Here is a 16,500-nt window from a genome sequence, read left to right on the forward strand (position 1 = left end):
ACAAGTCATTCATAAGACAGAAAAGCTATTCTGCAGAACTTCAAGACAACGAACTACAATGATCAAAGTTTTGGGATTTTTTTTTTCCTGGAACTAGAAAATCCATGAAAACATTTACTGATAACTAATATTAGCTATTTAAGAAACAAAACAGCAAGACAAGCTTCCTGCAAGCCAGCAGTAGGAAACCAAGCAGTTGATTGATTGCTGGTGATGGGCCATGTTCTTACTTCACCTAACCTAGTTTAATTAATTTCTCTCTTGCTGAGAGACTGTCTCCTCTCTGTGAATGACTCTCTCTCTCTCTGATCAGGAACAAGTCTTTGTCTCCTTGTGTTTTAATGTACCTTTTTACTGATCCATGGAAGTTTTCATGACGTCTTGGTTCAAGAACCTGCTACCAGACCATGCATCCTTCTCAGCAGTGAGGCAGGTGTAACGTTTCTGATGTCCTTGAACATCGTGTTGGGATGAAAGATGGTAGAAAAATCAAGATGACATTTAGGTCTCTTTTGATGCAATGGGGGGGAGGGGGGCAGGCAGTCAGTTAAGGGTCTTACTGCTGCTTAATGCACTGGTAAAGAATGTCTCCTGCAGGAACCGTGCCTACTAATTCCAGTGCAGCATAAACCACCAGTGTGTTGGAGGTAAAAGTATTTGTAAGAAAATGAAGATTGCTGAGGTATTGGGCACTTTCTGCCTATGGGTTCCTACTATTCAGTAAGAAATGGGGAAATGTATCCAGGGCCCCCCCCACATCTGCCCTCCACCCCATTACCTTTCAGACCCTTAGGCTACTCCCTTCTCTGTGGTTTTTTTAAATAATTAACAATCTTGACAAGCCCTCCCAGAAGAATCCTGTAAAACTTAGGGGGGGACGGGACCATTTTCAAAAGCTGTTTGCATTATTTTATAGCAAGTTAGCCAGGTAAAAGAGCTTTTTGAAAATCACCCAGCCTTAAAAGCACCTAAAAAAAACATTCAGAAGGAGCAATTCAAAGGGAAGTCTGCTCGTACTGGGTTAGGGAGCAGAATGGCTCTTCCTTCATCTGCTCTGCTTTATCTGCTTCAGGCTCTTTGCTGCCTGAGATTCAGGGTCTGACCAAGAGTCATCCAGCAGAGTCCTGCATGCTCATGCAAAGAAGCCCCCAGTGCTTCCCTCAATATTGCTGTGTGCTAGGCAATTGCCCGCTATGCCTAATGGAAGAACCAACTCTGAATATATTTTAGGTTTATAATTGGATCTACCGAGTAGACATTTTGTCAACGTATTTGATACTTGAACGGATTAGGGTGGGGGTAGATGGTCTGCTCAGCAGTTGGGCGCCACAGGTTCGTGGTGTGATCTTGCAGCATTACGTTGGTGCGGCAAGAAGGGTCACAGAAGTGCAGACTATGACAGCAGTCAAGGACCCGGAAGACTTTCCAGCTAGTCTGATCCTGTTGCATTATAAATTCAAGCTCATGTTCCTTATTCAGGATTTCTAACCCCCCTCCCCCGTACCCAACAGAAAGAAAACCAATCTGTTCTCCAGGCTGCGGATAAAGAAGAGCAGGTAGCACCGCAGGCTGCATGGTGGCATGGCGTGCCATCCCATTAACCGAGCCTCTGAAACAGCAGTGACTGGAACGCATAGCTTTCTGCATGACCAAGTGAGCTCTGCAAGCTCTAACAAAAATAACCCGTGTGTTTGCTTAACTGATTTGAATATACCTTTTTTTTTTTTTTTTTTGCCCCTTGTATTTCTTCAAAACCTCCAGTTGTGTTTTGGTGGCCCATCTAAACTCTTCCATACTGAACTTCAATAATACCCATGTATTGATATGGGATTGAATAGCTGAGCTCTGCGGTTTCGATAACGAATTAAACTTTAATTGTCCATCTGGAGCCTTGTTCTCTGGGTGTTAGTTAAATTCTTTTCCATGGACTCTGGAGCCAGTGCATGTAGGGGCCCCACAGAACACGTGAGATGATCAGACTGAGCCCTAGTTTGGGAAAGCAGGGGGCGAGGTAGAAACAGACTCTGCTGAGCTGGGGTGGCAAGGACTCTGTACTGGGTTAGCCTGATATTTCTAGGACACGTGGAACCACACTAACCTAAGAGGTGCCATGCTGGGTCAGACCAGTGGTCCACTGAACCAGACATCATGTCTCTGCTAGTAGCCAGTCCAGGTCACTTGGAAGACCTGTGCACAAATAAACCCAAGGGGAGACCCTACTGCCCTAGGCTGGCTTCATATGTCATGATGGCCATGGTCTTGCTGTGTCTGGGACTGCCTCCTGTCTGGAGCAGTACCAGACATGCATTACTGACAGTGCTCAGAAAGGATTGAGCAAAAGTAGAAAGTGCTCTAGGTATAGCAAAGAGTTCAAATGAGTCAGAGGGACGAGTGAAAGGGATGGGGAGCTGTGTCCTTGAAGGGGAAGGTGAAAGTGTTGTGTTGGGAGGCTGGAGCTTTAGCGTCTGGGTTGGGAGAGACCTTATGCCTACATAAGGGAACTGTTCCTCAGTATTGCCAACTGTAGGGACAGTGGAGATCTCATGAAATCGAAAATGAAAGTAGAGACATAGGCCTGGGCATGGCCTTTGTGCTAGAAAGAGAGGGAGTTTTCAGGGTTTTCAAATACCAAATGCCTGGGAAATAAAATAAATCCTTCCATGACTCTGCATGTCATTACTTGTACAAGGACTATACACAGCAGCAGTCAGGAGGCTCTCTTAGGACCTAACTGCCGAGTGCTTGGAGTGACTGCCATGCTGCTTTCCCCCTCTCTGCTTCTAGTCTTCACCAAGGCATGGCTGCTGGACAGAGGGAGTTTTCTTCAAATCTAGGGATATTTATCTGCTCTTGTAAGGGAACTGGCTTGGAGTGACTGGGCATAGGGGTGCCAGGCAGGACTGGAGTTCCCCAAGGTGGGATCTTAGCAGGACCATGTGTGGGTCTGCCTTTGGTAATTAAATGGAAGCTGTATGCATGGAGGTGACCTTGATTTAAGCACGTCGTGTGCATTGTGCTGTCTGACATTTTTTTTTTATAGGCAGAACTGCAATATATCTAGGCCTTAATGGGGGGCCAGATCAGCACGAGAACTGTTTGCTGGGAGTCTGTTGGAAACTGGGGGACCTTCAGCTTAATTTTGCTCTGTCATGTTTTGTCCTGGAGAGGAATTTTTGGGGGAATCTGGGGGCTGCTGAGAGAGCGCATCCCTTATCTATGGTGTTCATGTCCGGTAACTTCTAAAAGGAAACAGCTTGTTTTCTGCTGAGAATTTTCAAGCAAAAAAGGCACAGGCCCAATCTTTATTTTTTAACCTTCTTATAGGAAAAAGTCCCACCATGCTGTCTTGCCCAATTTTCTTCTGTGGATTTTTTTCCCTCCTTTCTAGAAGTTGCTGGAAATTAGTCTTGGGCAATAGATGGTGTGGATTCAAAATTGTCAAACTCATTATGGCCTTTTGTGGTTGGTTTTTTTTGGGGTTTTTTTGCCTTTCCTTAAATCTGGCTTCAAATTTCTTTTGGTTTTCTATTTGGGCAGAGGGCGGGAGATATTCTCAGTTTTTTAGTTTGCAGATGCTCCTGCTTTTTTCAAACAATCTCCTTGACTTTAGTGGTTTTCTTACATTTAATAAGTGTTTGACAGCTTTTTTTCTCTCTGTGTGCATTGAATAATGGAGAGTCTGAGCTGGGAGTAGGCGTTCTCCCCCCCACCCCCTCCCTTTGGGATTCGTTTGTCCGGATGATTTCTGAGTAAGGGGCGGGGCCTGGGGACCTATAGGGCATATAGATGTGACCCTCTTTCCTATGTCCTCTGTATATTTTGGTACTGTTAAGGCACGCACTCTCAATAATTCTTTCCTCCCTGCAGTGAAGGCAGCTCAGTGAAGGCGAACAAAAGCCCCTCCCCCCCCACCGATGGACCTCCGCTTGCAAGCCACGAGACCAAGACTGTGAACCATGAAGGCGAAGCAGCTCCTGCCACCCTGGGGGAGACACCAGCTGCAGCCATACCCAAGTCCCCGTCTCAGGTACAGTCCATGCAGCGTGCCTGCTGCCGGCGATCTTAGCCTCTTCCCTTGGGGAAAGAAATAACCAAATACGAGCTCGCAATTCTGCATGACTTCCATGTCTTTCTGCTCCAGCGTCTTCTTGAATTTTACCCAAATGTGCAGGTCCTACCTCTGGTTTAGATCGCAGGATCCTTTGACGACTCTGAGGATGCTCTGGGCGTATCGTAACACAGGCTGAAAGTGCGCGTGGGAGTGAGCTGGGTCGTTCCTCCGTGACCTGCAGTTGCTCTGCTGTTGTCACAGACAGTCCTGTTAAACTTGGGGTGTATTTTTCCTTCCCCCCCCCCCCCCCCCAAGCCTAAGAACATGCCATACTGGGTCAGACCAAAGGACCATCAAGCCCAGTACCCTGCTTCCAGCAGTGGCCAATCCAGGTCACAAGTACCTGGCAGGATCCCAAGGGATAGAGAGATTCCATGCTGCTTATCCCAGGAATAAGCAGGGGATTTTCCCCAAGTTCATTTTAATAATTGTTTATGGACTTTTCTTTCAGAAACTTGTCCAAACTTTTTTAAATTCATCTACATCAATAGCTTTCACTGCATCCTGTGGAAACGAATTCCAGAACTTAATTATGCATTGTGTAAAAAAAAAAATATGTCCTCTTATTAGTTTTAAGTGTGTCACCTAATAACCTCATTGTGTCCCCCCTAGTCTTTGCACTCTTTGAAAGAGTAAACAGCCGATTAAGGTTTACTCCATCCACTCCACTTCATTTTATAGACCTCTATCATCCATCCCATTAACCATGTTTTCTCCAAGCTATAGGAGTCCCCATAGGGAAACGTTCCACCCCTTTTATCATTTTGGTTTAGCTAGAAGATGTCCAAGCATCTTGTTCCTTCAAAGGTGGCAATGGACTTGTTTCCACCATACTCTGGACAAATCTAACAAAGCCCTCTGGAAGAGTCTTTCTTCTCTCTAGTGGAGGAAATCACTGACGCAGTTGACTGCCCTGAAAAAGTGTTCTGTAGGCAGGGCTGGAAAGATTCCAGGAGTCAGGTCACCTGGGTGACTAAAATTCAGAAAAGGAAAGTAATAGAAATTAAAAATAGAACTAAGAATGAGTCAAGCAAAATGTAAAGGAAAATATTTTCCATGATGCCTAAGTTTTCTAATATATTTCAACCCCTACCAATAGGAATGTCACCTTATTCTTCTCTTGGATATTTCCTTGTATTTGTGAAGGTTTATTTTTGCCTTTAACCCTTTTGCATTGGATAAACCTTCATCTTTAAAGGAATCTGATTTCAACTACTCTATCAATGTAATTGTATATATTCGGAGGGCAAGCAAGATGGCAGTCCTCACAAGGGGGAAACATCATCTGATGGCACATGGCCTGGAACTTTTATATCAAGGCTTCTAGAACTTTGACTGTGCTTCACTGGGCATGCCCACCATGTCATTATGCCATGCCAGGAACCTTCACTTTCTTTTCCATGTAGCCCACTAGTTGTGTTTCCTCAGTTCTCCTGTTGTTCAGGGGTTTTTTCCAGCTGTCTTTTTGCCAGAATTTATTATTCACGGGGCCCTGTGATATTTTTCCTATTCCTCTTAGGTAGGTTTTTCAGCTCTTTCCTATATTTCATTTCATCCTTGTGCCTGAACAGTGCTCCAGCTGCTTGCGATCATTGAATCTTACATTTTTGCTTCATTGATTTTCCATCCGGTCATGGATAAGCAAGCCAATGGCTTCAGATATGTGCTGTGCCTAGGACTTCATATGACATCCAGGGGTATTGCCAGTGCATCATGATGACCATAACTACGAAAGGACATTGTCCCAGCTGGATCTGATGACAAAGTACTTAAGGCATTGAGAAACTGGCCCACCAGAACTGGCATTGAAGGCATCTATTTTACTGGATTTAGAAGATGCACTGGATGTCAATGCATCAGTATCAAGGGAGCATTGAACTGCCTCGAAACTAAGCATCAAGACCAGAGAGAGAGGCCACCTCTTTGATTCTAGCATCGAGTGAAGAAACGTTGGCATTGGTCTCCATTGGTGCATAATGCTAGGAGCAGATATGTTCTAGTTGTGGCTTTGAATCCCTCAGTGGTCCCTCAGAGGAGAGCTCATTGGTGCAGTCTCAGGAACTGCATCAGTCTCCAAGATCAGGTGTCAGCCATTGATCCACATCTGGTTTCCCAGGAAGCCATGGCCACCCCTCCTGCCTCCCACTCAGTGTTTGCATCTGCAGTCTTTGAAGAGATACTAGTCCGGAAGATCCAGCAGGCTTTGGACATGGCGATGCGAAGCCTTGGTGCTTTGATGTCCAGCCACTACTTGTCCTTACAGCTGCCTGGCAGCTTTGCACCAGTTTTGGTGCTGATGCTGGTTTCTGGCAGGAGAATTTGCATCAATGGCTGCTGCCCCACTGGTGATTTCTAGTCCACTGAGGGAAGAAGCCTTCTCAAGGCACAAAAGTTCCTCAGATTCTAGGCCACAGCAAGCAAGTGCTTCCCTCTCTGAGACCTTGTCTGCGGGATGGGCACCATCTGGGTCTTAACTACCAGCATACCAGTCTGGTTCTGACTCGCAATATTCCTCGGGGTATACCACAGATGTCTCTGAATACCAACCAGAGAGCAGCTCATGGGGTGAAGGTTTATTGATTGGACTTGGCAGGGATCAAGAAAGCAGAAAGGGAAGGAATAACCAGGAGGCTTCCTTGTCAGGAGTTCCTGTAGCACTTTTAGGGTCTGATATAGTAAAGTCTCCCCCCCCCCTCCACCCCCATTTTGTGTTTATGGGAAAAGTGCTTAGCACGTAGAAGCCTTGTAGATCTGCTGAATCCCCACAGAGCCATCCTTACAGTGCACAGAGTAGGATGAGATGGGGTGAGCTTTAGGATTTAATCTGAATGGGGACTGTTGCAATAGTTCTGCAGGCCCATACATAGTTGGAATACCTTATCAGCAGCTTTTGCAGAGTTCCCCAGACTGTCACCCTCACGTGACAGGTAACTGTCCCTCTGCTCAGTTCTTCTCAGTGGTTCTTAGGAATTTAGAGCTTTCGCAATACTGTGGATTGGGCTGCAGTAGCTGGAAGGCCACGGCCTCCAGGGGTGGCCTTGCAGATCTGAGCCCACAGCATATTAAAGAGAAATGCCTCTTCTCTTAGCTTCTGACGGGGTATGCCAAGCCAGTGAGTTCAGATATTTTGGAGGAAATCAATACTACCATCTAGTGGTTGTGCAAGGTAATGCGTGATGACCTGAATTTTGATAAATACTCATTGATTCATATGAGGCTTTAGGTTGGTGGAAAGAAGACAGTGCTGGGTCTGAGGGAGGAGGCAGTTTCAATTAGAAGGGTAGGGGTGAAGGCAAGAGCCAAAAGTAATAAAAACCATCGCCAAACTTCACTGGAAGCTCGGAAGCCGTACATGGTGAGTCTCAGGGCCTGTAGTGTGGCTCCTTTTATGCAATTTTAAAAACACAGTCTTAACACCTTGATTAATCAGGTCACCTTTGACCATGACATGGCTTCAACTGCTTCCTGTTAATGTGACTTGCCAAGAGACGCAGGTTGTGCATCTTGACATGAGATCGACTCAGCCGTGGAGAGGTATATTTCAGGTTGTTCCATGCCTGTGAGAATCCTGTTCATGAGGGGAGTGGTCACTGGATACAGAGCCCCCTCCCCCATCTCTCGTGAGCACCAATCATATTGGGTTGGGGATGGGCCATATGCCCAGAAATCCTGGACCCATTGCTGCCAGCACAATCATGTTGACTGTCCTAACAGAATCCTAACCTTGCTTGCATTGTCAAACTGTGGCTATCCTCTTGCTGCTTGTGTGCCCGGTCTCTGTCAAATTTTATTACTGGCTTGAACCAGGGAGAAGGGACTTCCAATGGAGAAATACTCCCATATTGTGTGTAACCCCTGGGCTGAAATCATCTTTAGGAGTCCAAGGGGCACATGGTAAATCCTGGGGTTCTAGGTATTTTCACTTCATATATAGTCCATTAGTTCCAGGTTTCCCAGGATTCCCCCTAGTGGACAAGAATAATCTCCTAGGCCCTGGACGTTGATTGTTCAGTCTCTATATTTAATAGCAATAATCATGCTGGACTCCATGATATGATTCCAACACTACTGACAGATGATTTTAAAGCAGGATATAGATTTGTGTACAAGTCCATTCTTCATCCAGTCAATAACACAAATTAAGAGCTCACCATCTCACTCGCTCACATGGGGGAGCCCATCTCATACTAATACTAACTCTGTTTGCTCCTCAGTTAGTTGCACCATTCCTTTTAGCAGAGAACGTTTAGGCTCTCTACACTTGAATATTATCCTAGGGAGCTTTTTCCATCTTCTAAAGCTTCGAAGCAAACTTACTCTTCAGGGAACTATAGGTTTGCTTTGTCACAGGGTTTTCCGCTAGGCAAGGAAGCCACCTTGGATAAACGAGACCCATTCTTTTATCACTACACTGGACTACTAGTCATGTAAAGGGTATGGCATGAAAAAACCCAGGTCTACTGATCACTGTTAGCGAGAACCACCAGCCATGTTGGCAGCTAGCCTTAGCGAGACCAAGAAGCACTTGCTTTTGAAGGAAGCAAATCTCTGTCACTTCAGGTGTAGCTGTTCTGAGCTGTGGCCACAAGAGTATATGTGGGATATGAAGAATTCAATAACTTCTTTTTTTGACTTTTCTGTGTTCAGGGAGGCAGGGCACACTCATGGTGCTTTGCCCAGGCAGATGGAGATGGGCCATATGCCCACAAATCCTGGATCCAGCGCTGTCAACACAATCATGTTGACTGTCCTGACAGAATCCTAACCTTGCTTACTTCTGTGCACAGTGTGATTATTGAAACCCTGTTTGATTATTTTGTGATTTGTTTCCTGTTGTTCCTTTATGTCTCTGTACTTCTAACATGTTTTATGTTTTGTTTGTTTTTTTTGTTTCTGGGGGGTTTGGGGATTGCCCTTGCTGTGGGTTTTGCTTGCATGTAGCTGAGGAGAGGCCCTCCGGTCCCACCACCTCCAAAGCTCACGCCGTCCAAGGACATCCCGCCGGAGAGCATCATCAATCTGTTTGACACTTTTGTGCCTGAGATCAGTGTGACCACCCCGTCGCAGGTTAGCTGCTCCCATGCTGCATATCCACCCCTTACTCCCGCACTAACAGCATCAGTTCCGCTCTGCGCAGAGGTGTCACTGCAGTAAACTGCTCGGAAACAAGAAGGTTGCAGACTGGCTCCATCTTGTTGGGGTGATCCATCCTCACTGCATGCATGAAATAAGAGCCCCTGCGCATAGCTGGCGGTGGGTAAAACCAGGACCAGATCAGCCTGTTTTGAAAATTCGGAGCCAGTTGCTGATTCTCGGCTTTGATGAGCCGAATCCCTCTCCTGCCGCCAGAGTCTGCGAGGGCTCACCATGGTAGCAGGTGCAATACAGGTTCCTACAGCAGAACCTACGTAGTGTATCTCCCCGCCCCCCCCCCCTGCTGAAACCAAAGCCCCATTTACAGTTTTGTTTCTTGCAGACCTGGTAGCCCTGCTATCCTGCATAATGTCATCGTGTTTGCCACTGAATCGAAAAGACCTGCCCCCCCCCCCCCCCCCCCCCGAGCCAGCTAGATGGTTCAGCAGCAAGTGCTGAGCTTCGTGGGCTGGCTGGCTAGGCCTGGGGATGCTGTGCAACCCATGGTGGTAAGGAGTCTCTGCCGTTCCTCAATGGTGGCCAGACTTGTGGTCCATGCTAATCGGGTTTTGAAGGGAGCCACAGTTTGTTGCTGTGGTGGTTGGACTGATTTGGGAGGGGGGTATAAAAGCAATGGAAAAAGTCCCAGATAGCTTCTGATTGTGCAGCCAAGAAAAGAACGCTACTCCGTTTGGAGGAAATCTGAAAGGACTGGGTCCAGGCTTTTCTTCTCTGGAACAGTCTGGTGCTAATTAATCAGTTGCTTGAATGGAGAAAATAAATCTTGTTTGCGTGCCAAGCTATAGTGTAGGATCACTGGTTAATGTCTCTGGCTGCATCAACTAAACGCAAGTTAATTAAAAATATTTGATCCCGACAAAAAGTGACACCTCTAGCAATGATCTTGTTGACAACCTCTACCCCACACTTTTCATTTCTAAGTCGGTACAGTGACCTCTGGCTTCTCCTTTGGCACTGCTGAAGAGTTGTGAAATATTTCCTGTTTTATCAAATCTTGTAAGGCAAGCTGTAGCATAAACTGTTCTTGGCCTTCTCATGGAACCAGTACTCTAGAAGGCTAAGAATACATAGAGAGGGATTTTGGCAAGCTTTGGATGGGGGAGAAGATGGCTTTGGCAGCAGATAAGGTACCCAAATGCAGGCAATATCCTAGTGAGGTACATTTCCAACATTGTGATTTATGCCAGTTGGAAAGATGGTAGCCATGCAAACATGGAAAATTCTTCAATCAGGTCATCTGTGGCTGGCTGTGGGGGAGCTGCTATTTTTACTGAAGCTACCCAAAATGTCCTGCCTCTGGCCTTGCGATTCTCATAGATGAGTTCAGCAGTCAGCATTATACCCTTAACCAATGTGTATGGAAATTAGGTGTCTTGAAAGTCAGCCTATCGCCACGCCCTGAACTTGCAGCATTGTGATCCAAGGATTTGGTGCAGACCAGCATGCCCTTAGGCCCAGCACTGTGGGAGAGTGGCATGCCAGACTGAAAGCAGCAACACCTTCTAGCCTTTTGTAATCGAGAAGGTGTTCCCTTGGCTGATGGCTTCTTACTGTACAGCGGAAGGTGGAAAGGGACAGGACCTAGTACAGTAAGGGTCCAGCTGTTCTGTTGAGGAAGAGGACCCATGATGATCTGGGGATTCTAAGGGGTGAGTCCTTTAGTACTACATCCGGAAGTCACCAACAGAAGTTAAGGGTATTTGAGTTAACGAGTAGGAAGCGGTTTCAACATTATTTCAGGATTATTGGAGTTAGGGAGGGTTTTATTAAGAGGTTTAAAGAAGTACTTCAGTTTTAAAGGTTCAAAAAAATGGACAAAGTTGAAATGCTCATTGAGCGTGCATGCATTAAGTCTTATATAAAATACAGTATAGTACCATGCATCCTCAAATGGTGAATAAAAATTTCAAATTCAAGTATAGGCTTTAAATTAGATTATGAGCTGGGACTCTGCATTCCAAAAGAAAGCATGTTAACTCTATCTGGTGGCACTTCAGATCCAAGCTAGAGAGAGGTCTTCATATTTAAACCCGATGAGTTCTAGCGCTATACAAATTAAAGGGGCATTTCAGTGTTTTGAGTATTTGGAGCTGAAATGCCTCTTCATAAATCTCCACTCTGGTAACCAAATGTAACAAAAAATGTGTTCAGGAGAAGCCTTTGTGTCACTGACCACCTCTTCACCTTACCCTTGCATGGAAATGCCTTGGAGCTTGCTGCACGTCTCTGTAACTGAATATTGTATTTTGTTGTCACTTTCTTTTTACCTTGTATTATACGTTGCTCTGTGTTTCAGGGGTCTCGTTGTACAGTGTGCAAGAATCTTATTACTTGCGCCATCTGGTGTTGGGGTTTGGGACCTGAGGCTGCCTTTGGGGATATTCAGACTTTGGTTCTGTGTAGAAGATAAAGCGGGGTTCCTCGTGTGCAGGGTGTCAAGGTTACTGGTATCTAGCAGCAGGGGAAGGCATGGACTACAGGGTACGATGGTGCCAAGGTTCCCAATGTGTCTGCCCTGCTTGGGGAAGAGTTGTTGAGCTCTACCTTTCTGGGCTGGTCCAGTGGTTCCATGGCAGTGGTGCGGCCTACCATGTGGAGGGACCTGGCTGTGAGTCCTCTCCATGGATTGGCTGAGGCTAGGGGATGCAGTGGAGGGGAGGGAATTATAGTCATCATGCAATGGTGACACCTGCAGGCTGGATTTGGAGCTTACAATTGCAAAGCCCTGGGGCCTAGCCTCTGGTCAAGAACCATTGTTTGGACTAGTGATACAAAACATGGGAAAAATCCCCGGGTGGTTACAGGTGTACCAGTCCTTGTTCCGACCAAGCTGGAAACCAAAGGAATAGGAGGAAAGTATGGTGTCTAAAGAAAAAAAAAAAGAAATCTAACATGCTTATTGTTTCAGGGCTTTTCCTTACGTCATCTCCAGCTCTGAAGAGTCAAAGTGTAAAAGACCTCATAGCATTTTGTTGCAGTGCAATACTTTATGGTTGCTTGCTTAGGATATATATGTATATATTTTTTTTGGGGATGGGAAACATCTCTTACTAGAATAATTCCTCATGTCTATTCCTAGTTACACTACTGTAGCCTAGCCCCCTTGTAAGAGAATTTTGGGAGATCATCTTCTAGTTAATTGAGTTGCGTTCTGTTTAAGTCTGAGAGAGAAGAGGTGGTAGATTCTAATGCTGAGCTCATCTTAGTGTGATGTCCACTGATCACTGGAGCTGATTTTGGCAGTAGAAGAGATCCTCTGAATGATCTGGCATTGGGTAGAGGGGGCTGGATATTGAGTGTTTAGAATCAGTCTTGAAGGGAAACTTGTTAGGCGATCTGTGAAAAGTAAATAAATAAATAACTACAAAGAATAACCATACAAGGTAAAGACAGCTTGAGAAAACCCCACTGGAGGCAGAAGATGTAGAGGAATTAATGGGAAAAACAGAAAACTGAGTCAGATTACTGTGAGGCTGATGTTCTAAGGTGCCACTAAATCTAGCAATGTTGTAAATGTGCAACAAATCTGCAAAATAGCCCCCTATTCCATTTGCAGAATTCTATGCGAGTTGTTTGATCTTTTGTCATGTTATTTTTCCGCAGAGAAGCCATGCTTTCTGGGAGTGCCCCCTGGCTGCTCGTGGTGGGAACTTCTCCTAGCAGTAGTAAAGCTTTGCTGCTGCACACCTGCGCGGTGCCTTCCAGTGCAGTCAATGATCTCTTCTCAGTTTTCGCCTTTCCTGTGCAGCGATCAGGTGCGGGTTCTCCTCCTGAGGATCTCTTTGTCTCTTGCTACTTCTCTTCACTGTGGTGAACCCCCAACAGCACTTTTCAGTGCTAACATAGCTCCGAAAGCCCCTTTCAAATTTTGCCAATGTGGCAAAATTATATCCATAACAGACACACAACTATTGTTGTTTAGGCCTTGGGCTGGACCACGATATGATGACCTGTTGGGACTGTGGAAGAATGTCCCCCAGGGCCCAGTGGCAGAGGGCCACGAAGATCGCCAGCCTAAAGGATGGGGACCATGCTGCATCGGGCTTATATGCCCTGCAGCAATCGGCCCACTCTTCTCTGGGTAGGGAACCTAAACGGAGCAAAAGGAGTCAAAAGGGCCTCCTCCCTACAACCTTCCTCCAAAGTAAAAAAACAAACAAAAACAAAAACAAAAAAAAAAAAACCTCAGCAGAGGTTAAGCCATGGAACATTCCCACAAACGGCCCCAAAAGGGCTGTCTCCCGACTCGGCCTGGGCCCTGGGTGCGTTGTCTGCGCTGCAGGGACACCCACAATGGCATGGAGGGGGTGCGCCAGACTCAAAATGGGAAGCAGAGTGTCATGCGTCAGCCGATGCACATCACCACTTGATGCACCCGAAGCAGAGCTCTGCTTTGGAGCTCCCAACGCAGTCTCCGTGTCTGCGCCGACGCACCACAGAGCATCGGGTGAACCATCGACACATGCAACGCATTCCACTGCAAGACAAAGGAAAGCAAAACACACCACTTTGAGCACCGTTTATTGAAATCCAAGGAAAAACCGTCCAGAGATTCTGCTACTAGGAGCCCCCGGAGTGTCGACCTCCCCCCCCCATGCTACCACTCCTCCTATGAGATCTAGAATACTCTGGGGAGTCAGAGGGGGAAGTACCCCATCATTCACACCGCGCTCCTCTTCATTTATTTTTATTTATTTATTTATTTGTGTTTTTCTATACCGGCATTCACGGAAGTTCGTATCATGTCGGTTTACATAAAACAAGGGGTGAGCAATACATTATAACGTACATAGCTAAAACGTAAGAGTATACATTACAAAAGTCTTCATCTGCCTCTGGCCGGGATGGTGACCAAAGGTTTTGGACAGAAAGCAAATCTTCCACATTGAGACAGTCCTCGCACGGGTAGCTCTCAGGTGCCTCCCCAGCCTCGAAGAAGAGGAGGACGGCTAAGCACTCCTCGAGGCTGTTAGAGGGAGTAGCCTCACAAATCACAGGTCTTCTTCAAAACGTCTTTGATTCTGTGGTCCTTTCTCAACAGCCTCGTTCCCCCCTCAAGCCCTTCTGTAGAAGGTTCAGGTCAGTCCACCCCTCCTCCTCTTCCACACTCGGACAGTGAAGAATTGGACAGAGAGCCTAGTCCACAAGGAGCTGCACTGCCCTTCTGCACCATCGCTGAGCTCTTCCACAGGAATTCCCTCTGACCCCACCCACCCACCGGGGGACCCACCAGAACCAACGTCACCCCCAGAAGATCTTTCCTACTTCATATTTGTTGAGAAGGTGGGCTCCATTTTAAATCTGAAGACCAAGAAACTACCTGATCCCCACACAAGGAAGTACATGACCTCCTAAAAATCTTTGACGTCCCAGCTGAACCTACGCTCTACCCTCCCATTCGGTCTTGGATGCTGTCATGGATAAAGCCTGGGAATCAATTTTCTCTACACCCACCACATCCCAGAAGACAGAACTGAAGTTCCAGATGTGGAAATCTGCCCACTATACCACAGTGCAGCTACCGCATGATTCGGTGGTGGTAGAATCTGCTATGAAGAAAGCCAGGAAAACCAGACTCTATTCTAATGCCCCACCGGGCAAAGACAACTGCTACCCAGATGATTTTAGCAAGAAGGTGTTCAGGGTTCCATGCTGAATGCCAAGGTGCAGCAACTCCAGTTCTATAATCACTAATATCTATATGAGTGCCTCCAGTAACTGAAGTCTGAGGAGGGTCAGCCTTTGGAATCCAGTCATCATAAACAGACTGCAGTTGATCTAGAAGAGGGCCTAAGATACCTTTTACGCATCATCTATGAAGGATTTGAACTGTCGACCCGAACTTCCGCCGCCACTATAACAGCCCAGCACATAGCTTGGCTGAGGGCAAGTGCGATCCGTGAAGATGTCCATGGCAAACTTGCAGATCTGCCCTGCAAAGGGGATAACTTGTTCGGTGACAAACTTCGTGAAACAGTCTCACAACTGAAGGAGCAAAGTGTGGCAGTGTCATTGCTCACATTCCCTCCAGACCAGATGACTCTGAAGTGATATTATCCTTCCTACAGGAAGCCTTTCTATCCCCTAAGTTCTTACAGACCGTACTCGCCATACCATCCTCCCTTTTACCCTCCTCAGAGGGTTCAACCTCCGCAGGCACAACAGGGCCAGGGCCAAACCAACTCAGACTGCTGCCCCCAAAAAACAATCATCTTATATTCTACCACAGCTACCAGAAGCAGAAGGTGGATGCCTTACTTTATTTGCACCAGCATGGGGCCAAATTACATCTGACCGTTTGGGTTCTCAAAATCATCTAGAATGGATACCATAACACTCCCCACATTACCACACCTTGCCCCCCCCCTGCATGGGAGAATATTCTGCCCCTCTTAAAAGAAGTCAGATCCCTCCTGGGACAAAGAGCAATATAAATGGTTCCCCATTCTCAACGGTCTCAAGGACCTCATTCCCAAGAAAAGTGGAGGACTGCAACCCATACTGGATCTCAGAGCTCTCAAGTTCATGGTACGGGAGAAATTCAAAATGACTTCTCTCAAGAACATTTTGCCCTACCTGCAACCCAGACTGGATGTGTTCACTGGACCTCAGATGCTTATGCTCACATCCCCATGCACCCCTCATCCTGGCGCTACCTGTGCTTCCAAATTCGCAATCATTATCAATATCGGGTTCTACTTTTCGGCCTATCAGCACCCAGGATCTTCACCAAATGTCTAGCAGTAGCTGTGGCCCACCTTCCAAAGGAGAACATAAGTCTTCCCCTACCTTGACAATGGGCTACTAGTAGCCCCGAGCCCGGAACTGATTCGCACCCATCAAATTCAAGTTCTATCTTGTTTGGAAAGCCTGGGCTTCCTAGTAAACTACAAGAAGTCTCACCTCGACCCTTCTCAGACACTACAATTTATAGGTGCGCTCATCAACACACAACTTGCAAAGCCTTCCTCCCAGGGGACAGAATCTCCACATTTCAAACCCTAGCCAAATGTCTGAGATATTTAGCGCAACCAACTGCGCATCAGGTCCTAACGCTGCTAGGGCACATGGCAGCAACATATGTGATTTCACACGCCCGTCTCCACATGCATCGTCTCCAGTGAGGCTTAAATTCCCAGTGGTCCCAGCATTTTCACCCAGTATCACACAGGGTAGCTCTAACACTTTCAGTGGCAAGGGATGTGGACTGGTGGCTGCAGATTGAAACTTTGCAC

The 16,500-nt window shown here is 46.5% G+C and overlaps 1 protein-coding gene across 8 annotated transcripts in view; it reads left to right on the forward strand.

Moving 5' to 3' along the window:
* Window positions 1–16,500, forward strand: part of BIN1 (bridging integrator 1) — a 288,905-nt gene that overhangs the window by 229,896 nt on the left and 42,509 nt on the right. For 3 of the 8 annotated variants that reach the window (XM_029605136.1, XM_029605139.1, XM_029605138.1), the window contains 3 exons: window positions 1,512–1,556; window positions 3,868–4,027; window positions 9,053–9,178. In XM_029605136.1, the coding sequence (XP_029460996.1) occupies window positions 1,512–1,556; window positions 3,868–4,027; window positions 9,053–9,178 (331 nt within the window). The remainder of the gene's footprint in view (window positions 1–1,511; window positions 1,557–3,867; window positions 4,028–9,052; window positions 9,179–16,500) is intronic. The other 5 variants (XM_029605137.1, XM_029605142.1, XM_029605141.1 and 2 more) reach the window with 3 other exon arrangements.

Source organism: Rhinatrema bivittatum, chromosome 6, assembly GCF_901001135.1.
Source record: "Rhinatrema bivittatum chromosome 6, aRhiBiv1.1, whole genome shotgun sequence".
In the NCBI taxonomy this organism is placed as follows: domain Eukaryota; kingdom Metazoa; phylum Chordata; class Amphibia; order Gymnophiona; family Rhinatrematidae; genus Rhinatrema; species Rhinatrema bivittatum.